The 22,865-nt window shown below is 41.6% G+C and overlaps 3 protein-coding genes across 4 annotated transcripts; 2 read left to right on the forward strand and 1 right to left on the reverse strand.

Moving 5' to 3' along the window:
- The first annotated feature begins 152 nt into the window (after positions 1 to 152).
- Positions 153 to 4,560, forward strand: dnaaf10 (dynein axonemal assembly factor 10). The gene is made up of 8 exons (XM_048269296.1): positions 153 to 447; positions 729 to 829; positions 977 to 1,107; positions 1,216 to 1,317; positions 2,413 to 2,528; positions 3,062 to 3,196; positions 3,806 to 3,903; positions 4,005 to 4,560. Exons 1-8 carry the CDS (start codon positions 262 to 264, stop codon positions 4,210 to 4,212), a joined length of 1,077 nt encoding a protein of 358 aa, XP_048125253.1. The 5' UTR covers positions 153 to 261; the 3' UTR covers positions 4,213 to 4,560.
- Positions 4,561 to 6,105: 1,545 nt separating this feature from the next.
- Positions 6,106 to 14,497, reverse strand: LOC125311354. 2 transcript variants are annotated; one of them, XM_048269294.1, is made up of 17 exons: positions 14,281 to 14,497; positions 13,939 to 14,146; positions 13,699 to 13,865; positions 13,424 to 13,554; positions 13,149 to 13,315; positions 12,528 to 12,613; positions 12,228 to 12,308; positions 11,994 to 12,108; positions 10,895 to 11,070; positions 10,108 to 10,329; positions 9,543 to 9,745; positions 9,074 to 9,205; positions 8,774 to 8,911; positions 8,415 to 8,646; positions 7,944 to 8,145; positions 6,364 to 6,598; positions 6,106 to 6,220 (listed from the first exon to the last, which is right to left on the reverse strand). In XM_048269294.1, the coding sequence occupies exons 1-17, from the start codon at positions 14,437 to 14,439 to the stop codon at positions 6,190 to 6,192; spliced, it is 2,685 nt and encodes an 894-aa protein (XP_048125251.1). In that variant the 5' UTR covers positions 14,440 to 14,497; the 3' UTR covers positions 6,106 to 6,189. The 2 variants fall into 2 exon arrangements, with proteins under 2 accessions (XP_048125251.1, XP_048125252.1); XM_048269295.1 differs by lacking the exons at positions 13,699 to 13,865; positions 13,939 to 14,146; positions 14,281 to 14,497 and having other exon boundaries at positions 13,149 to 13,292; positions 13,424 to 13,512.
- A 462-nt stretch (positions 14,498 to 14,959) lies between these two features.
- On the forward strand, positions 14,960 to 17,012 carry c1d (C1D nuclear receptor corepressor). The gene is made up of 4 exons (XM_048269894.1): positions 14,960 to 15,360; positions 15,591 to 15,657; positions 15,757 to 15,812; positions 16,127 to 17,012. Exons 1-4 carry the CDS (start codon positions 15,229 to 15,231, stop codon positions 16,298 to 16,300), a joined length of 429 nt encoding a protein of 142 aa, XP_048125851.1. The 5' UTR covers positions 14,960 to 15,228; the 3' UTR covers positions 16,301 to 17,012.
- The last annotated feature ends 5,853 nt before the right edge of the window (positions 17,013 to 22,865 follow it).

The raw sequence follows: 22,865 nt of genomic DNA on the forward strand, positions 1-22,865 counted from the left end.
TTAAATGATACTAACGAAATCTTGCAAAGCTCCGTAAACTTTAAGAAACACGTCATATTGTTGGTCTATCACGCCTTTTTATTAAGGCAACTGTGTGGGCATCTATATTTCAGCTGTCTCGCACCTCGATCTCGCGAGCTTAACTATTTGTTAGTGTATCCAGCTAGCTAGAGCAACGTCCAGCAGAGTCCAATCGTAGATTTCGTTGCAATATTATTTTTTATTATTATATTTGTTTATCTCACTGAGGGTCTATTAAACATGTCAACGCCACTCGAAAAGCCTCAGATAATAGTACACATCCAAAAAAGTTTGAACTACACTGTTTTTGACAGCAAATGGATACCATGCAGTGCAAAGTTTGTCACTATGGGTAACTTTCCAAGGGGTACAGGGGTGATGCAGATATACGAAATCAATCAAGGAGAGCTTCAGCTTGTAAAAGAGGTGAGGACTAAGCGTTTGATTTAAAAGCATCGTTGCTAACACACTAGCAATGGCTTCCCCTTGCTTTACGATAGATTCATGAGCTTCTAGAAAAATCTAGCATAGGAAATTAGACTTATCTCCATGACAACAACACCACAAACTAAAGCCAGCACAAGAAGCACACTGTTGAAAGTGTTGTTGATGTTTATTCAGTTGTTGTTGTTGTTGTTATTTTCATTATCAATGTATTCAGTTTGTGAAGGATGTGTTTAAATAACTAACATTGTACACTTTTGCAGATTGAAAAGCCAAAGCCCATAAAATGTGGGACATTTGGAGCCACATCCCTACAACAGAGACATTTAGCCACAGGAGATTTCGATGGAAATCTACATATCTGGTATAATTACAGTTCATTACAAATGGCAGTGTTCATCTATTGTATATGGTCATTTGGCACACTTAGAAAGAGTGACCCATCCTCACTGTTTCATCAGTCTATCCCCTTTGTTATAATGATTTAAATATAATGATCTCTATTTTGCAGGAACCTAGAGGTACCAGATGTGCCTGTATATACAGTGAAGGCACACAAAGAGATTGTGAACAGTATTGATGGTGTTGGGGGACTGGGAATTGGAGATGGTGCACCTGAAATTGTGACTGGAAGTAGAGACGGTATAGTGATATGTTGCTCAGCTTTCTCATCTGTGTCCTATACATGGTCTTGCCGTTGACTGGATTTAACAAACTGACAAGTGTGTGTTTACTGTTTTTGACCCTCAGGGACAGTGAAGGTTTGGGATCCCAGGCAAAAAGACACACCTGTGGCAAATATGGAGCCTGTTGAGGGAGAGACCAAGAGGGACTGTTGGACTGTGGCTTTCGGTAAGTTATTTAGGCCCAGGAGCACGTGAACAAATGTGCCGTGTAGCCGGGTAGTCATTATTGTCATTATAGGAAAAGGCAATCGCAAATGACCTATTGTGTTTAAGACTAATAAAAGAAGCAAGACGTTTCAGACATTCTTCTTAGACAGTGTAGGACAGAAGACAAGGGATGTTGTTTGCCTTCTGCAGCTGAAGTGCATGCTCTTATAGAGTGACAGTACTTTCACCATAAACTTAATTTTGATCTCTTCTGTAGTCTGTGTTTGTGTAGTTGGCTGTTGAATGTTTACAAGCATATGAAAAAAAGGTTGGTGGTGTACCCAGGCCTAAAAAATATTAGTGTTCATAATTTGTTTTAGTCTGGTTTCAAAGGAAGAGATTCAGAAGCAAAAAAGGAAAGCGAAAAGTCCTCAGACCAAGGAACTCCAATGTCTTCATTGGATGGACATGTCCTGAACGGACAGATTAAAAATGCACACCCGGAGCAGCATCTATGCATAGTGGCATGTGTACCTTCTTCAGGACATTATACAGTATAAGCGTAGGAAGACAAATACCTGCTCAGTTAAAAAGGCACGGACACATATATCTGTGATTAGTCTCACAGGAACTGCACAGCCAGTGTTAAGCCCAGCCGCTCACACGGTTCCCATTACTAGAAATTGTCAACTACATACAGAAAACACACACAGCAGAGGCACTACAGAGCATGCAACAAAGATAGCTAAGATCAGAATGCACAATCACCAAAAAGTTCTTTAATCTACCTTTAGGACTATGTGTTCCATAGCTTTGAAATTCCAAATCCAAAATATTTCACATTTGCGACAACCTTTTCAATTGGTCACCCCCACACATAGACTTTTTTAAAATCATTTTGAGATGATTTGTTTTTCTGGAGTGTTTGGCCATGGGGTAATCCTCATTGTTGACCAATGACCTGGCTTACGTATTTGTGTTTAGCAAAACACTCTTAGTTTTCATTTAAATCTCCCCACTTAGAAACGCTCACATGGGCCTTGGTCAGGAGACTCTTTTTTTCTCTTCTTTATAAGCATATTTTCTCCCCTTTGTCTATGTTTTTTTTGTACAGGGAATGCTTTCAATGACCAGGACCGCTGTGTTTGTGCTGGATATGATAATGGAGACATCAAGCTATTTGACCTCAGAAACATGTCTTTACGATGGGAAACAAACATCAAAAATGGAGTGAGATTTCTTCAGCAGTGTTGGCTTCTTAATATATGTTGGTTAGAGTAATACAGATATGAAAGATCTCCTGAACATTTAACTGCTATCCATCCTTTAGACTGCAGTGTTGACATAAATTAATAATGCCATTCAAAATACTCTTCTGTTCATTGCACAACACACTGTGCCCTAATTTAAAAGTTCTCATGCATGTGGGGGCATTGAGTGGACTCATCAGTGTTAGCACCTAAGGTCGTACCCATGATGTGAAATTAGCAAATTGATTTTTCCTTGTTATTAAGCTTTGGTTAGACATAAGACTGTGCACTTTGCCATTATCCAAATTAGGACCCACTTATATGATCAGACCTTATTTATTTTTTTACCACATTGAAGTTAATGTAATCAAAATATTATGGCATGCTTTCATCCCTGATTTCCAGCAATGTGATTGTGTGAGTTGCAGTCATGGTTGCCTGATAATAGTGCATACATAATCAAAGCACTAGCCTGACTGAAACCTGATTGTTGTTTTTCTTTGTAACTGGCAGGTATGTTGCGTTGAGTTTGACAGGAAAGATATCAACATGAACAAACTGGTGGCGACATCTCTGGAGGGAAAATTCCATGTGTTCGACCTGAGGACCCAGCACCCCACCAAAGGCTTTGCATCGGTTTCTGAAAAGGTAATTAACAGAGAGGCGATTTTGGCCCAGGCATATGGAAAACACGTCAAAGGTTATTTCTCACTTTCCCATTCTGCTGCATGGAAAGCCTTCATTTTAACATTTTCACAGCTGGAACAGTTTGTGAGTGTGTTTACTTTGCATGCTATTGGCCATGAAAGCCGGTGCCAAAAACGACACTGGGTCACAGAAAAGAGAGCGACTCTGTGCCCCTAGTGAAAAGCCTCCTTACGCACGTCAAACCTGGGTTAGCCTAGTCCAGTGTTGGCACACCTCGCCAGGTCAGGAACCGTTCCACTTTAAATATTTCCGCAGTTATGAAACAATCAACGGCCACAAAACTTTTTAGATCTTATATTGAAAAAATATAAGGGATATGTGGCTGACAAGTATTTCCTTGCAATTTTGCTGTCTCCCCAAAACAAAAAAAGTTTCTGTTTTTCCTCTTGAAACTTTTGACCTTGGTCCTTCATTGGGTTCAAAAAGTCTTACCTTTGCTCTACTTCTACAAGTTTGTTTGTCCAGACAGTTCATGTAAAAAAATTAATGTTACAAAGCATAAGCCACAATGGATATGTTAGTAAATGTGCATTCTGGTTCATGTTGTAGGCTCATAAATCCACAGTCTGGCAAGTAAGGCATTTGCCTCAAAACCGAGACATCTTCATGACGGCAGGTGGAGCAGGAAATCTTCATTTATGGAAATAGTAAGTGCTTTGTCACCCTCAGACCCACTATAACGTGAAAGTGCTGTTTATTTGAATTCATTATCCATTTTATTGTTGTAAATTGCACACTGTGATTTCAGTGAGTATCCAGCCCAGAGAAGTAAAAAGGACTCTGAGGAAGTTGACATGGGCGTTGCTGGCACAGTGAACCTCCTGCAGAATGTGACCTTGTCGACTCAGCCAATCGCTAGCCTGGACTGGAGCCCAGACAAGCAGGGTCTGTGTGTGTGCACCGCCTTTGACCAGTCCGTTCGTGTGCTCATCGTGACCAAACTTAATCGTGTGTGAGATGGTGGACTAACTTTCTCTGTCTGCGATCTGAGACTCACACATACACACCCACACATGCTTAACACAGAATGTGGTGGATCAAGTATGGGTTGGCTGTTTCAGTTGTGTTGGTTTCAAATGTGAATTGGAGCCTACAGAATTTGACAGGAGAACTGCCCCAGGACTGTTTTGTATTGTTTTATTCTTCAAATGCATGAGGACATGTATCTGTGTACTTTGATAACTTTGCCCAGTGCAGTATGTCATTTTTACTTCCCCATGTTGTGTCCATAGGGGTGCCTTTTGTTGAAATGTGAACTATTTTCCAGCTAAAACTGGTGAAAATATATGGAATATATTATATATGTTATTTTACATAATAATAATAATAATAATAATAATAATAATAATAATAATAATAATAGTGCTTGCCACTCATACTGTCATTTATTTCTGGTAGAATATTGCTTACACTGACAATCACAAAGAGTATTATTTGGGGTCAAGAAGAGGAAAAAAAAACGCATTATCACCCACACTGGAAATCATGCAGTTGCATAATATATTATATCCAACACTTGAACCTGAAGAAGTCCTGAAGGTCTTTGTCGTCCACTGATTTGTCATGGATCCTCGGCATACATACTTTTTAACAGATCTGTCTTAAACTTTCCCTCCAGGACATCGATATATTTTTCAAGACAGCCTTGAACAGAGACAAAAAACAGATCCATTTCAACACTGACAAGATGTACTATAATGACTTGCTTTTTCTCTTTTCAAACTTTAAACTAACTGCTGTAGTAGATCATGTAATTCAAGAGCACTGCCTAGAAAATAGAATATGTGGTCTCAGCAGTGCACGCTTTATTCCTTAATACGGCAGATATAAAGAACCACAAGCACATACATACATTATGTGAACTATAAACTACCACTCATCCAGGGCATGCATTTTTGATGAAGGCTCACCTAAGCCCATGACCTTCCCATAGGCAATGAGGTTCGGACCCAGTAAAGGGTGGTCGTACAGCTCCTGCTTCATCAGGATGCGAACAATCTCCCCTGTGATGAAGGCGTCGTCAAATGACTGCTCAGCAATGGGCCTGAGGGGGAACCTGTTGTAGACGTCCACTGCAGCCAGTGGGTCGGTCTTCACTAACAAATCAGCCAGCTCAATGTAGGCGTCGTGGACCTGGAGCACGGGAGAAAAGGTTCAAGATCAAATCCTTCACACAGCAAAGGTGTTTTTTTTTTCTTTCTTTGCATATACTATTTAACAGTATGTCAATTTATAAGACCAGAGATCAAATGGTCAGAGAGAACTGAGGTAAATCCTGCTTAATCTGTGTAAAACTAATACACACCACTGACTATTCTACATAGAACCAAAGGTTTTGCTATCATCATGTACATTTGGATTAATTAGCCCCCTCCTATTACCTCACCACATGCACTTCACCGTTCCTGCAAAGGAGAGTGGGCTATGTGATGATCATTGTACAAAGGCCAAACAGACTGACCTCTGGTGCCATGGATATGACCTCCTGGTACAGGCTACAGGCCTCCTGCTGGGTGTCGGCAGATCGGGAGAGAGCTCTGGCCAGTCCCAGACGAGGGGCATGGCTCTTAGGGTTTACAATGGCAGGTGCAGCAATCCTGGTGTTTGATGATGGAGCCTCGACCACTAACAAAACAACATATCGAGTCAATAAAATGAGCACCCCGCCACTGTACAATGCCCTACATTGTGGTACCTCAACACAACAAATACATGTATTTGCTATCTATTAAACACATGAATTATCTAATACAAATATATTAGTTGATACATATCATAAATATATACAAATTTCAGTATTTGATTAGAGTAAGGGCCCTGAGCAATGCGGCTAGCTGTCCCACCGTCTGGTTTAGCCTGAGGGATGCTGCACTCCTGTTTGGATTTGCTGGGAGAGAGCTGGGTTTTAGAGGAGGGTTTGCCTGGAGCCTTTGCTACCCCATCGGCCTTGGCAGGAGCCCGCCTCTGGTAAAAAAAAAAGGAACACACATTGCAAATTTTACCTGAAACAAATCACATTTGATTTTGTAATTTTATAAATAGACAGGAAAACATAAGGGAGCTAGCCGCTCCAGGGCCATAAAAAGAACAGCATGTCAAACAGTCACCTTCCCGCCGCCGGTGCCGCTTTGGCAGCGGGCGCGGCTTTGACGCCTCGGGCTGCAGCACCTGACTTGGCAGCGGCCGCCGCGGCGCCCCCTCTGCCTGGGGTTCCCCTCCCACGCCCGGTCGCCTTCCCAGCAGCCCCTGCTTCAGATGGCCCCGGTGCCCCTGTGGATTTGCTGGCTGTCTCCTTGGCAGCTCTCGCCTTCTGAGCCAGTCGCTTCTGCCACCATGCCTGCTCTGAAGAAGGGACAGAGGGAACCACTGAACTGAAACCCAAGGCATGACTGCTTCACTCATGGCATTTAACACAGCAGGGATTTGTAATATGCTCTTTCAGAGCACTCAAGCTGACTGCCAAATCTGCAGTCTGAATATACACGGGGGACAATTTAAGGGAAAAGGGCATAAAGCTTTATTCTCTAATCCTTTGCTCCTGGTGAGTTTTCTTCTCAAGGGGCCTGGGTGTGCAAGTCTGAGGACAAGTTGTTGAAAATGTATGATCCTGTTAAGAGCCTTCACTTCAGGACACGTTTGTTCCTTCAAAAGCTAATCCACATTCTAAGGCTACGTTTATACGGTGACGATGAAAAGAGAAGACGCAGAAGTGGCGTCTCGTCTTCATTTTTTTTATTTGCGTTTAGACGAGCATTCTCAGGGGGAAATCTTTGTTTATATGAAGACGCAAGAGTATGTGATATCTGATTGATATGCATTCCAGACCGCTGGGTGGTGGTGTGATAGAACCCCGGCACGCCACGCAGACATTCTAATTTGACAGTTTAGCCAGAGAGGTAATCAAGGATCTTTGGTTTAGCCGCTTAGACGGAGACGCGAACCCGGTCGTCTTCAAAACTCTACACTCTGGAAGGAGTCTTCAGATTTTTGCGTCTTCAAGCCCCGATGGCGGGGTCTCCATGTAAACGAAAGGCTCTTATGATAAAATATTTTGTCGTCTTCCTTCGCAATCGTTCTCGTATAAACGGACCCTAATATGTACACTTTTATTCCTACTGATATTTAAGCCAAATTTCCAAATGTCTCACTGTGTGGGGCTACATGCAAATTGACAAAAATTGTGTTCTGTTTATAGTTGTCATGTATTCAAGTAAACAGCGGTACATACATCTACAATAAACTCTCATATCTGTGACAAATTACTGTAATTAGCATTTCCCAGTCAACTCTAAGATAAATTCAAATACTAAGGATTATATTCCTAATTTAGCACAAGAACCATCAGATGTAGCTGGATGACTTTCTGCTAACCCAGATCATAAGAGAACATATTCTACATATTCAAGATAGTTAGGCCTCTGTATCATGTCAAATCCAGATAATTCACAATGACCCTTTAAGTTGCTCCGGGGACAATATTGACATATGCAAGTGTAGGAACTGAAATTTGTCTAGGGATTGTTTCAGAAATGAAGTCTCAGTCAGCCAGGAGTCAAGTCAGAAATCTCAGAGAGCTTTATTCATGAATCCGGACCTTTAAGGCCAAAATTTCTTACTACACAAGTCACTCTGGATTAAAAGTGTCTGCTAAATGAATAAATGTAAGTTAAGCATCACAACATCTTACTTGCTAGTTTCTCAGGGGCATCTCCAGTCTGGGGGGACCCCTCCAACTCGATACTGGCCTGGAAGCTAAGACAGGCATCTGTCAAGGCCTCTTGGCCCTGTTCGGACTCTGGCTCACTGTCGTATTGGGCCAGCTGGGTCACACCGAGCTGACACAGTGCATGACTGTTGTGGGGCATGGTCACAACTCCCACCTGACAGACCTGAGACACACCAAAATATCATCTAAATAAAACAGCTGACTTGGACTGCGGGTGACTGCTTTTTATTAAATTAATACACATTTTTGCACAAAACTAAACTTCAACTTGGCATAAAATCAAGTTTTATGTACAATGATTAAGCCTCTTGTTCTCTTGTAGTCTAGCAATGGACTTCCATGTATGTGATACCGGCCCACAGAGTTGCACATTTCAATCTTAAACTGGTTCAGAATGCTTAAACAGATGCAGACAGCTAGAATAGAGGTCACCTTCTCCTGCATGTCTAGCAGCTCTCTGCAGGGGTTGATGGAGGTGAGGCGGATGAGGGCGCTGAGGGCCTGGCAGCGCTGTGCGATCCAGGCCTGTTTCGCAGCCCCAGGCTGCTGGATGAGGTTCTGGAACAGGGCGAAGTGGCCGTCCAGCAGGACCCACTCCAGCTGCTGGGACACCTCTCCACGACACACGCAGCGGGCCACGCCCTGCGCTGCCAGAGAGACCACTCTGATGACAGAGAAGACGTACAGAACAGAGCACGACAGAGCAGAATGAAGGAAGAATGGGATCAGATAATGGGCCAAGGATTTGTTTCTGTGTTTCTCTAAACTGTACTGTTTTAAAGTGAACTCACATGTGGTAGACTTGCTCTGCTGTCATTGACTTCCCTGAGGGGGCATTTTTGCTTAACAGGTCACCCAGGCTGTAGCATCCACGGAGGAACTGGACGTTGACAATGGACAGAGGGTCAGAGTGGTCCAGCTTCTCTCCTCTATGGGTGAAAAGACCAGAAACAGTGCATAATGTCTTCTGCAACAGAGATACAGTAAAAGTATAATGCTTTCATACTTCAGGTGCATCCAACACACTCACAATCTCACACACATATCTGTACACAGACACATGTGCCCATGTAAACACACTAATAGGCTACCTGTCATGTTCTGATGGCGCCAAGGCACGGGCCATGACATATTCCAACCCCTGCTGAAGGTACATAGCAGCTTCCTTTTCCTGTGTCTCTGAGTTTCCTTCCTGCTGGAGCAGAGCCATACCTGTATAGAACCTTCCAGATAAAATAGCAGTAAGACTTGGCAGTATGATCAACCAATGACTTCACAAAGCAGAAACTTTAGCCTGGCTTAATGTAAAGCAGAAACTTTAGCCTGGCTTAATGTAATTGTCTTGTAACACTATACATTGTGTCACCGAGACAATACTGTTGGCTGTAGGTGCCAGCTGCAACAATTAGGACGTAAATCTTCCTGGATTTTCCAGTGGCTGACCACAATTACAGTGTGCAGGAGTCAATAAGCTTACAAAGGAGTGCGCTCAAACAATGCCTTAAAACATCCTATCCTATCCTAGGCTGACAAGGAGCTCAGCTCAGGTGTCAGTGTCACCTGAGGGCTGGCTGAGATGGCCGGAGCGCCAAGGCCGTTTGGAGATGCTGCAGGGCCTCACGGCTCTTCCCCTGAAGCAGGAGCAGGCGGCCGGCGTGCAGGTTGTGCTCCCAGCTGTCCTGGCTCAAGGACCAGGCGTCCAGGTACTTGAGGAGGGCCCTGTGCAGCCAGCTCTCCTCGTCTGCGAGGCTGGACTGGCCGTCCTGTGGGCACACAGTTTGTCTGCACGGTGACAGAGTTCAGAATTGGTGCAGAATAGACTGATCATGAGAAAGGAATCATAGCCTTGTAGCACTGTCTGAGTAGCAAGCTGCTTTTGGACCAGATTCCATGTGCAAACGAGAACAGTGGGTCAGAACAACCTATATCCAGATCAGTGGAAGAATAAATGCAAAGATTGTATAACTGCACTCAAATGGTGTAATGTCAGTGGGTTTATTATGATGTACTGTATGTCCATACAGGACTGCATTCTCAATGAATTTACTAAATTGTGAAATGCTAAGTGAAGAATGAACCTACTAGGTATCCACTGATCAAATATGACATCTGTAGTAAGATTTACCTTTTTGGCCTTCTTAGAGATCCAGAGGTAGAGTGTCTGAATATAATCAGCCTTGGTGGCCTGGCCCTGCTCCTTGAGCTGGTGGAACTCCGTGTCCAAGGCTTTCAGCTGGTTCTCGAGCGTGGGCGTTCCCATGAAGCCATGGAGTTTGCACACAGCCAAGATCTCATCCAGCCTCCCTGCAGTCTTGGCACTGTCAAGCTCCTGGGCGTCACCGGTGTCCTGATGGGGGGAGAGGACTGGAGTCAGCAATGTTTGCAGCTTAGTTTAAGGCTGATGCACTGCTATCTTTCAACACTATGCTTTGCATATAAGCATAGACCAAGCCTGCTTTTAGATCTATTATTACTGCACTCCTTGTCATCATTATACCTTTTTCTTTACTGCTGACACAACACTTACTGCTGATATGAAGTGAGTGCTTTTGAAAATATTTGTTTTTCACGTTTGCTATACTGGAGTGAGTTTATTGTATTACCATATTGTCACCTTCCGAAAATAATGGCATAAGTAATTTTTTCAGGTTTTTCAGAAAATACAAAAAAGTTCAAAGTTTTTTGTCAAAAAATGACTTGTGCCATTATGTTAAGAAGGTGACAATATGTAAGATGACAATATTCATGTTGCTTTGAAGATCAAGTATGTAAGACCTCCAGTTTGCTTGTTACATAAGAGCAGCTAAACACTCATGAATATTGGATGGTACCCCACCAGAGACTGATCATCAATCATTGTAATTATATCCCAATTGCATTGTAACTGTATAGGTGCAATAACTATCAGATACCTTCTTTTTAAGGCCATACATTTCCTCGGCATAATGATGCTCTTCCAAAGTTCTTCCAAGCAAATAATGCAGTTTGGAATCACGAGGCTTGAGTTTGATAGCAGACGAGTAGTGGACAGCAGCCTGCTCAAGAAAGTCCAAGGGTGACTGTCCCTCAGCATATTGCATTATGTCACCTACACACAAACACACACACACGCACACACACACACACGCACACGCAAAGACACACAAACACACACACACACACACACACACACACACACAAAGACACACACACACACACACACACACACACACACACACACACACACACACACACACACACACACACACACACACACACACACACACACACACACACACACACACACACACACAGATAGGAATATGAGGAACATAGGAACATGAATACACAAATATGACTCTGTTGCACCATGGTAACAGTTATGAATTATTTCAAGCATCTTTTTATGCATGAAATATTAACTGCGTAAGAATTTAATAAGTAAAAACCCTTCTGTCATTCCCTATAAATATCAAATCTCTTTTTCCAAGAGAAAAAGCTCCACTGGGTAAAAAGTATCATAAAAACAGCATCACATATTTTATCCTAAATCTAAGGGATTCGTTTCTGTTTACATGGAAGCCATAAAATAGTGGTTACCATGAAAATCAATTTTCTGTAAAACATCGGCACTTGCAAGCCTGCACTAAATGTGGCTTTATGTGAATCACATAAATCTAATAAAACGAGGCGACAACACCAGTTGATCCTCAAACATCCCCCTCTCAACTAACAGAGGATGATCCTCCCTGAAACTTTAAAACCTGTATTAAATTCTCCCCTTGCAGGTCAGTGAATTAAGATAATATTTCATCGGAACTAAATCCAATTAAATCCTTTAAGAGCCTACTTTGATGTCATTTCTTGGAAGCGTGAGTTAGACAGATCAAGCGCGAAAAAGGCGAGGAAAATGAACAGGGGAACATGAGTGCATGGGCACAATAGAATCACTTTGTATTTAAACCCTCTTCATCTATTTTTAAAGGCGGGAGTGGGATCTATAGTCACATCAGCTGGGACTCTGGCACATGCCTGGTTTTGGAAGACGCTGTCTGTAAAGATTTAGCTGTTCCTCAGCATGGGTGCCGAGGTCCTCCACATTGTCCTTGCCGACAGCTTTTTGCAGTCTTTTCTCCCAGTTTCGTATCTACAGGATTAAACACACTGACATTTATATTCTCACACGCAACCCCAGAATATCTACATTTATATGTGGCATGGTTTCCTGAATAAGAATACAATGGTCAATGTAGACAGCACATATACCTCTGAAGTGTGTTTTGTCTCAATTTCAAGATTATCTGTAGATTCAAAATGAGTTTTATACCAAAGGGTTTCGGTGACTTCCTGTTAAAGAAAAGGTATAGAGTCGATCTGTCAAATGGATTACAGTTCTCTGTGCTACTGGACAAGACCGTAATTAGTGATATAAAAATGACACGTGACCAACAGGTCAATGAAGTGTGCAGTCACAGTAAAGGATGAATTAACCATGAGTGAAACCGAAATCAATGACTTTGATTTTGGCACAACAGGAGCAGCCCTCCTGAATATTTTATTGCTGACCTTTGTGTCCAGGTCTACTGGGGGCTTATGTGGACAGTCCTTTGCATGAGACACCACCTCGGCCAGTTTGATTGTGCTTTCACATCCTTTGGTTAGAGACAACAGTCTTGAGCATCAACTGTTTCAACATTTCAGAACTATTGACAAAAATACTTTCATCTTATCTGGTGCAAGATTGTATCTTGGGCCCCAAATATGGGCCTCATTTTACAACTGCCATCTAAACAAAATGACTGCTTGTTGTTTAGTGAGTCTGTATAAGATTACATCAATATCTTTTCAATTAAGTTTCAAAAGGAAGTCAATACGTGAGCTCACTAAAATTGCTATTGTTTAACACTGTAGCACACATCTAGGACAATTTCTCAGTGTTCTATAACCTTCACTTCACATTGTGTCACAACTATTTTACAACAAAATAGGCTAAGTGAATGATCACTCACATCCAACTCTATAGAATGCAATGACTTAGTGCACAATGATACTTGATGATTCTTGAATTTCCTCTTGGGGATCAATAAAGTATCTATCTATCTATCTATCTATCTATCTATGTGTGAATTAAATACAGACATAAAGACACTCTTTCCTCTTTTTTTTCTTCAGATAAACACAGCCTACCACAATGAGCGAAGAAACATTTGACAGGTGCAGCAGACATCTTCTTGTCAAGATCCAACTCTGGCACTTTCCAGCCCTCACCCAAAGGGGACTCACTGAGGGGGTCGACCTTTGACCTCCGAGTCAACATGTCAATGTAGGGAGCTGAGAAGATGTGTTTTGAGTCACTACAGAGACACAGCATAAGACAGACAGAAAGAAGTAGGCTCCTTTAGAAATACCTAACTTTAATGTTTAACATGGGTTAGGAAGGCTTTTAATACATGCTGTTCTACCTTTGATTTATTGAGGCAGGTCTGTAAAAGGCGGTCAAGGAAACTGGACACTCATACTTAATCTCATCCTTCACATTACAGAAAGTGACAGCCACTGGGATCTGCTCTCTACTGATGGCAATCAAATACACCTGCCGAGCCAAGTGACAACAAAGATGGCATTCAATTTGACTTCATTTCGTCTATAATTTAAAAAAAAATCTCACTTGATTAAAAATACTGTGCATATTTTTAAATGACATCAGGCCACTAAATCAGGCCGTAAAATGTCCTACTTGAGAATTGGTGCCATCTGCCGATGAAACTTTAATTGCAACCACAGTATCACCAGCATTTAACAGAACGGCTTTCGAGCTGTCCTCCCCATTCACTGAAACTTGCATATTCTTATCTGGTAGCTTTGGCTGTATGACAACCATGGTTAAATCGGCAGGGACAGAGCCTGGAACGTAGAGAGAGATTATTACACTAGGGCATAGTTAAGGCCAAACCTTTCATCATTGTAGGCTACTCACTTGCATATTCGTAATCGCTTGCAGAAAATTCTGGTTGTAGTTTAAAACCCCCCTCTATTGCTAAATCGCATAATTTAGCTGAGCTGGCTGATAACTTGGTCATCTCGATGCAATATTTCTTCGCTGTGCCATCTTCAGAAACAACTTCAATTGCTACTGCATTCAATCCATCGTTCAATTTGATAGTGTTTGAGCCATCCCCAAACAGCTATTAAAAACAAACACACAACTGTTGACATAGGGTGGTACATGCAATGCAACATATCACACCACCACACCACACAGAAACAGAAGATGGTAAGTAAGTTAGTTCGTGGAATTCAAGGATGCTAGATCACTCACTATTTTATAGGAAGCTCCGCAGTCACTTGTCAAGAGATCCAGAGTCACCTTACTTACTTTGCTCTCAACAGTGACTTTATAACAAGTTATATCTGGTTTGAATGGGGGTTCCAGTTTCCCACCAGAGCACGAGAGCTTCTCTAGGTCACAGTTATCCATCCTAGTTGATTTGGAGTGAGAAACTGCTATGATTTTTAGACCTAGAAGCTTACACACCCCGACGCTGTAGCCATAGAAACGAGACAGGGTCACGTGGGTTTGCCATATAATTTAGCCCACGCTCATGTCGCACACATATTGACAAGTGTTGCGCTTTTAATGTACAAATTAATTCAGCAACCTTGAACATTCATTTGTTCATTAATTTATTTATTCACAGTACAATAAAATGAACAATGCTGCTAGAGTCCTTGTGCTCACATGTAGGGGGCAGTGTTCTTTGTTTTTCTACACTGATGTTCGGAAGTTTCGAAAATTTCTATCACAGTAAAAGACAAGAGCTACCGAAAACATGTAAACTAATACGCTTTGGATATGTATCAATTGCAAATATATATACATTAAAATAATTCGAGTGACAAAAGAAATCATGTTATGCAAATCCTTTTCGATCCTATTGGGTGCTTTTATTTTATAACTCTCTTGACCTGACAGTGAAATCATGACCTAGTGACGCCACTGCAAAAAACGTGGATAAGATAAGACCTATGGGCGGACTTGTGCACTGATATAGCATAACGTTGCCGATGTTTATGCTGTTTAAAGGTTATAAAACGTTAGTCCCGAGTTTGTTTATTAAATAGCTGTCAGTGCTTTTCGTGGTTGGTTTCCTGCAAGTTTCTGGTGCATTTCGCTAAACCAATCTTAGACAACTCTTTTGCTGCTTCTTACTAGCTAGCTGACTAGCAAATACTGAATACAACCAGAGATACAACTCTTCGAAAAATAATGGCAGAAGACATTCCTCCCGAGGATTATCCCTCTGAGATTGAAGAGTACCTGACTGGATTCGACACATCGTTGGGCTCTGTGAATGACGTCGTGCAAAAACTTGTAACTACCTCCAGAAATGACCAAAAGGTATAGAGTTAACGTCAACGGTGTAGGTTTTTGAGCCTGTAACTGGTGAGATGTCAGAACTGGTAAATTCTCTGCCATAATCCTGAAGGCTACAGTGTAGCCTAAAATCAACAATCTGTGTAACATTTATTTTGCCACCTGTAACGTTAGGCTTATGAGCTCGAATAAGGCTCATCAAAGTCAGACGAACACGGCCTAAGTTGTTGATAGTTATTTTGTCCTCTTTTCAGTTGGACCCACTGGAGCAAGCAAAACTGGATTTGATGTCAGCATACGCGCTTAATTCATTATTCTGGAGTGAGTTAATGATCTTTCCATTACTTTTTTCCTGACCAATTCTGACAATATTGTTCTGGAACCATGGGCATATTTTCCTTATAATTGTGTTCTTCACAGTGTATTTGGTGACACAAGGAATCAACCCAAAAGAACATGGAATTAAACAAGAGCTGGTGAGGGGTTTTAAAACATTGTTATGATATTTATATTTCCACATAGTGGTAGTAATATGTATTAATATGTACAGTATTCTTACATGTACTTCATGTCTGTGTCAAACAGTTTGTTTGTTTGTTATGATCTATGTAAATTGCTGTTGCAACATCACAATTTTCCCTTTGGGATACATTCAGTCAGTCTGTCTGTAGGTACATATGGACCCACCCACCCATAAATTCAAATGTTATATCAACATATTTACTGCTTGTCTAAATTATGTGGTCCGGATATGTTTGGTAGGTTCATGTATCTGTTCCTTTTTCTTTAGGAGAGAATACGAGCTCATATGAACAAAGTAAAAGACATCACGGATAAGAAGAAGGCAGCACGTTTGGATAAAGGTGCTGCTGGTCGGTTTGTGAGGAATGCCCTGTGGCAGGCCGAGGAGGGCAAGGATGCAACTGGGCAGCCTCCCAAAGCAAAGCACAAGAGATTCAAATGAAGTCTGGGAGTGAGAAATCAGTCTGGGTTAACATAGTGTGACCTTTTCAGTGGACTGTAACGTGAATGAGAGAAAGCTCTCCACTAAGGACTTAAGGACTTGTTTGATAGCCTTTCCTCAAAAGGATTCTTTTTCATTATTTTTTTATTATTATTTCTTTTTTAAGGAGAAAGTAATTTCGATTTGCAAAATGCAAACATTTCTTTCATCAGTATGTTTACGAGTCAGCAGTTTGTAAATACTTGTAGATTTCCATGAATAAGGCCATATTTTCATGGAATATTCATGCTGTTTAACCTAGGCTAAAGGTATTAAAGTCATATATTGTGTCACCAAACCCACTGACATGTGATTGAAAAGTGTCTCTGCATAGGCTACTTAAACTATAAGCTGGCAAACTAAGTTATACTGTGCAGGAAGACTGATAACTTGGCGAACTAGTCAAAAAATGGCTCAATTAGCCAACTGAGTTTGGTATGTTCAACAGTTCCTTGCAGGGTTCTATATTGTCAAACACATGGGCTATATTATATGATATAGTACATTTGCAACAGCAAAAGGTGACATTTGTCAGCTAATGTGAAAAATGAATAAAACAATTAAATATATTAGTTACATCCTTCACACAATGATGTGCCTTTGAGTCCTACAATGAACTGTATCAGAATGGTCTGTTCTCATTAAGGATGTAATAAACATATAGTTTAATTGATTAATTCATCAATTGTATTACTCAATAGATTGTAATGAATGGATTGACCATTTAGGCTGATATGCATTTTTAGTTTCTGGTTTAATAGGTTGGTTTTCACAAAAAGAAGAGAATGAAATACACAGGCTCTTACATAACCGTTACCATAAACTGTCATTTAAAGACAAGTGTGTACAAGATGGCAATTTTCACAAGGTGCATCCTGTGACTATTTGTAAATGGCTATCCCCTTCAGAGCTTTTTAAACATCATTTCATATTTCATTCCTATTGAATTGATATTGAGTTGTAATCTAAACAAATCAAATTGAACGGAATTGTTTGTTTATATCAGTGTCATTGTTCTTATATGCTAGGTGTGAGAGAAGTAGGTAGATGTAAACACCTGAGTATCTTACGATTCAGTCCATGATTCTGCTAGAGGATTGTTGATATTGATGATGCAGATAAAGCAAAACATAGCTGGAATGGTATGTCACAATGTTTGTTTCCCATTTAAAGAGCCACTGAATATTGAATTAGGATATATATATATATATATATATATAGATATTCTATTCTATATATTGAATTATTATATATATATTGAATTAGAACTGTGGACTGTGCTTTGGAGGGTTACATTTTTTTTGGCAGATGACTGTGATCGGAACATCTCCAAAATTACCTGTCTTGTGGGGTACTCCTGGTCAGCAGTGTTTGAGATCTACCAACAGTGGCCTTAAGAGGGATAAACCTGATCCAGTGGCAGGCTGTTAAACACTTAAGGTTCTCTGATGCATTTGAGCAATGAAGGAGGTCCTGTCTTTTCCATACTAACACAGGGTGTAGGGGTTATGTTCAGGGCAATGTTTTGCTGAGAAACTGAATTTGGGAATTGTGTGGATGATTATTTGACATGTGCAAACAGTGTTGAAGACCAAAGGGGTGTACTACAAACCAAAGCTGGCTTTTGCAGGTGACCTTTGGAGTGATTGCTAAAAGAAAATGGCCCTGAGTATGGTTTGAAAAGTGATGTGCTCTTTTGAGATCAGTAGTTGTTCCTAAAATGAGGCAATAACTGCCCCCTGCCCCCTCGCAATAATCGCACACGGAAGTAGTCGAACGTTTCTGCCTCTTGCTCCGCTCCATTCTCTCTCGGCATGAGCAGATTTGAGTTGTTTTGGTGGCATGCTGATGACCAATAGCTATGCAGGAAGGGACTAGTACTTAATGAGCTTGACAATGTGACAAACATGTCTGTTCACTTGATGCCTCGTTGATTCATCAATGTATATATTACCATTTAGAATGTTATTCATCTGTCAGTTTCATTCCGAATAGACTATTTGCCTTTTGTTAATGTCAGAATGGAACATGACATTTAAATAAGTCATTATGAGAAGAAATGTCATGAGCATCTCTTAGAGGAATGCCATTTGTTTTGGCATTGCCTGTGTTGGTGACTAGCAATGGAGACTTGTTGAAGTGAACTGTTCTCCTCCTATCCGTCACTTTCCAAGAAATTGTTGATTTTTTTTTTACTTCAGAGATGTCTTTCAGTGAGCCTTGCAGAAAGCATACTCTCTCCCTCTGTCTGTCTCTCTCATGGCAAAGCAGATTGGGAAAATTTGGATTTTTCCCCAGAGCTTTCAGCGGCCATATGTGCTAAGAATTTAGAAATTAGGTCACTTGAGAAGAATTTTGCTGGAGACAGATTTGTGAAAACAAACTCAAGCTAAATGACATGCTGCAACAACAGCTCTGATTGTGCCTCCAGCTCATTCATTGCATTTATTTTCTTTGTTCTGTTTGGATCGTCATTTCTGGCCATGTGATTTGGGAAATAGATATCAATGGCCAAGTGGTATGACCACCTCTAGCCTGAAGGGGGCAGCAAAAGTTTTTCCTGTCAAAGATCACACTGATATAACGTGAAACCCTGTCCTGGCAATGGCGTTCATAACCCAGAACAGTAAAAGTATTGCGCTGGACAAAGTGCTGCTGAAGTTGAAGCAGAGAAGGACTGGGCAATTGAATAAGAGGTTCTGAGGGACTAATTAGAAGCTTTCTGAAGATGAGCTTCATGAAGGCTATTGTTGGCAGGCCTTCAGGCTTTAATTAGTGAGTCTGATGTCTGGTGCGGGATATATCATCCATTAAAGACCCCTATAGAGACAAAGAGTTTTAAAGTAATTTAAAAAGAGTTTTGTGAAATATATCCTCAGGAAATTAAATAAAACATGGCAGTCACTGTACTAATGGATATGTTCAGTGGGATGTGGTGAAGTCAGTTAGTGTTTTGGTTTTGGTTTTATAGTGCATTGTGAGGTTAGCAATGAAAGTGAAGTCGTGAAGAGGTATTTTTTTTTACTTCAAATAACAGCATATTTCTGGCTTTGGCACGTAAACCTCACACTAAAACTGCTTCAGTAAACTCTTGTATGGAGGTTTCTTTGTCCTAAATAGATTATGGCAGCATTGTCCCCTCTTTCCTTTTACAGCGTGCTCACAAGTGCAGCCAGAGGCCAGGCCATATCAGGGGACTAATGACGGAGTAATTGGTTCTGGGGTCACTCTGTTAAGGAGACCGAAATGTCGCTCATCTGTAGGCCTGGGCTAATAATGCTGTCAGTGGCTTGAGACAGACGCGTAGCGGTGGCCTGAGAGGACTGGAGAGACACACGGGAGGCCTGCCGAGGAGCTCCTCCAAGCCTCTTTACATTGCCTCTGGCCTTATAAAGTGCCACAGTCAGAGCCAAGAACAATATGTTGTTCCCCAGTTAGTATGGAGAAATTCTCCCCACTCACAGACTAGCTCAGCTAGCAGTGGCCCACAACCACAGGCGAAGGAGTTTGAAATAAATGATGATAACTGGCATTGTCTGCATCTTGGTTTATAAGAACAGACGCTGAATCCTGTCCAGGAATTCCTTCCAGATTCAAATCCCTATGTTATCACCTCATATTTTCTCTCCTTTTCTTGCTATTTAATTCCAAAATGGAACCCTTTTTAGAATATGTGGTTCTGTTTATTTTTTCTAGCTTGAAACCTTTTTACAACATCAAACATCTGATTTTCCGAACCCCATATGTGTTTCTAGCGTGTATTGACTCTCTACCAAAACTACTTTGATCACTGCTCTCTTTTCGTTGAGGAGTAATACCTGAAATAGTGCCAGCATGTATAGTTGATCTCCCCATTTCTCCCACCTACCCAGCCCGACCCAATTCCCCCTGTAATCACCAGCCCTGACCTCAGTGGCAGTAATGTGGGGTCTAAATAAATTTGGCGCGCATGAGCCTGGGGGAGTCCTGCTGCCATGACTGATGGAGCGGAGAGCGACCCAGGGGGTGTTTACACAAGAACACCCCCCCCCCACACACACACACACACACACGTACACACTCACATACATTCTTCACAGTCCTTTGTCCTACCTTCCATTCACCTTGTCTGGCACAGATGGACAGATTAATCAAGATAAGAGATTTTTATTTACCCTCACCACACCAGCCAGGACAAATGAGTCTTTCCAAAGTCAGACTTTACTTTGAGACTCGTCACCCTTAAAAGAACTTCAGTGAGTCTGTGGAGTAGTGTCTGTGGTCTCTCTCTCTTTTCTCTCTCTCTCTCTCTCTCTCTCTCATTCTCTCTGTCTGTCTGTCTCTCTGTCTTTACTCTCCATATTCTCCTTTCTCTCGATCCCCACCCTCCCTTCTTTCTCCCTCTGTCTGTTCCTTGGTTCCCTCCCTTTCTCCCAGGGGCTTTGCATTAGAAGGAAATTACGCCACTCTGAAAGCACGCTCTGTGGGTTTTCAAGTGCTCACTAGCGCACCACTCGCATTTTCATGCATTGGAACAAAACTTCATGTGACCATTCCTGTAGCAGTTGACAGTTGTTTTGTCAAGGCATCATATTTTGTCTCCACAATTATGTTTCCTTCTTCCTTAGTCTACTCAAGGCTATAATGTATCCCACAATGACCACATAACCTAACATGCAAATTGATCATTATGTTCATGTATCCACTTCAGGTCGTACACTACAGATACATGAAACTAAAGGTGATGCAAACTGGAGTGTGTGTCAGAGTTTCCTCTGCGCTTTCAAAGGCCATAACCCATCAGTTCCTCCTAAGGCCATTTCCAATGTCGGTCTTCACACAGAGGTGGTGTGTAATGGATTTTATGCTCCCCATAATTTCTAAGACAGTGGTTTATTCACTGGCCATAGGAAGACTGGCCCACAGCTGTCGGGATATATATTTTCAGAGGAATGTTGATGCCTGTTAGCTGAAGGCCGTGAATTTGGATTTTTCCCCAATGACAAATTATGTTTTTAAAGAGCATCTGCACACACACACACACACACACACACACACACACACACACTTGCCTATATACACACAGATGCACACTCACCCACACACACCCACGCTCTCAGTGTTAGATCCCAGGAGAGCCTGGTAGAAGGGAGAGTGTCTGTTGTGGGTTTGTGAGGGGGATGAACAGGATCAGAATGCGGCCTGTGATTTCCACTGTAGTGCGTGACAGCTGGCGTGATGCAAACAGCTGAGTTGGATAGCGGCTATTGTCATTATTTTTTGACAGTTGCTTAGTATCTCATAAACCACATCGAGGTGGTGCAGTAAGCCAAACCAGCAGTATTCGGCAATAAAAAAATGCCTTGCGACTGCGAGTGCCAATAATAGGCATTTATAAATGAGGCACATTCAAAGATTTTGCCATAGCATTTTAGGCCCACGTTAATAGCAAGTTTTGTGAGGCAGGACGTGTGATATTATGGACAGAGTAATTATTTTTCACCGCGAGAAACAGTTAAGGTAAAATATGCTTTACGGAATGTCAATAGTGCCACTCATGCCTCTCTCATGTCCTCACTTTACGACCTCTGCGAGGCTCACTCGGCCCGTGATGTGAATCTCTGCTAAGGGTGGCTGAGGGGGTAGTAAACTGCAGGCCTCTTCGTTTTATGATGTGGATGAAGTGGTTGTTGCGGTTGCTAGAAGAGCACGGCGCTCTGTCCACATTCCTCTCAAGGTCTCTTTCGTCAGACCTGGTCACATCTTGGCCTGACCTACACATAAAACGGGTGAAATGCTTTTTGACGTTTTCTGTCGAAGTGCTGTGAATCGAATGAAAGAATTAAAATCATTAAATTCAAATTAGGCTACTGTTGTTGATTATTTATTGGTGGCAATACCAATTCATTTTGAATATCTAAAGCTGACGTTATTGTGACTATGACATGGACCGGTGTAATTCTGTAACAGTGTGTGACTACTGTAGGCCTAGACATTTTCTTGCAATGGAACTTTTTTACTTTGTTCGAGAATTCTCCTACATCACTCTGGGTAAGCTCTTTCAAATACCTGTTGGAACGATAGAGCACCACTAGGTGGCACCCGAAGACAACTTCAGGCATTCTTGTGTGCTTTACTGGATGGAGTTGCAGTGGAAACCTCACGCGGATGTAGATGATTGCGAAGTCGCCTGATAAGCAGTCTTATCACACAAAGAAAACAACAACAATATCAGTGATAATAATGACTGTTGTGGTAATTGTTCTAGAAGTCTCTTGTTACCAGCTGTGTACTGATGAATGAATGTGAAAACTTGCACTCTCTTTGGATTTAGGCTGCCTGGTTGCACTGGCTACTCCACCAGACATTTTTCCAGCACCCAACCGTTTGTCCATGATTGCAAGTAAGGCCCGACATTTGTTTGTAGATATCTTTCATCTGGCATTGTACCCCACAACTACATCGCAGATTTGATTAAATTAACTTCCTATTTTTGTCTAAAGTATAGGAAAGAATACCCTGTGTTTTAGATTAGAACTTCAGATGG

This window comes from Alosa alosa, chromosome 18 (genome assembly GCF_017589495.1).
Source record: "Alosa alosa isolate M-15738 ecotype Scorff River chromosome 18, AALO_Geno_1.1, whole genome shotgun sequence".
In the NCBI taxonomy this organism is placed as follows: domain Eukaryota; kingdom Metazoa; phylum Chordata; class Actinopteri; order Clupeiformes; family Clupeidae; genus Alosa; species Alosa alosa.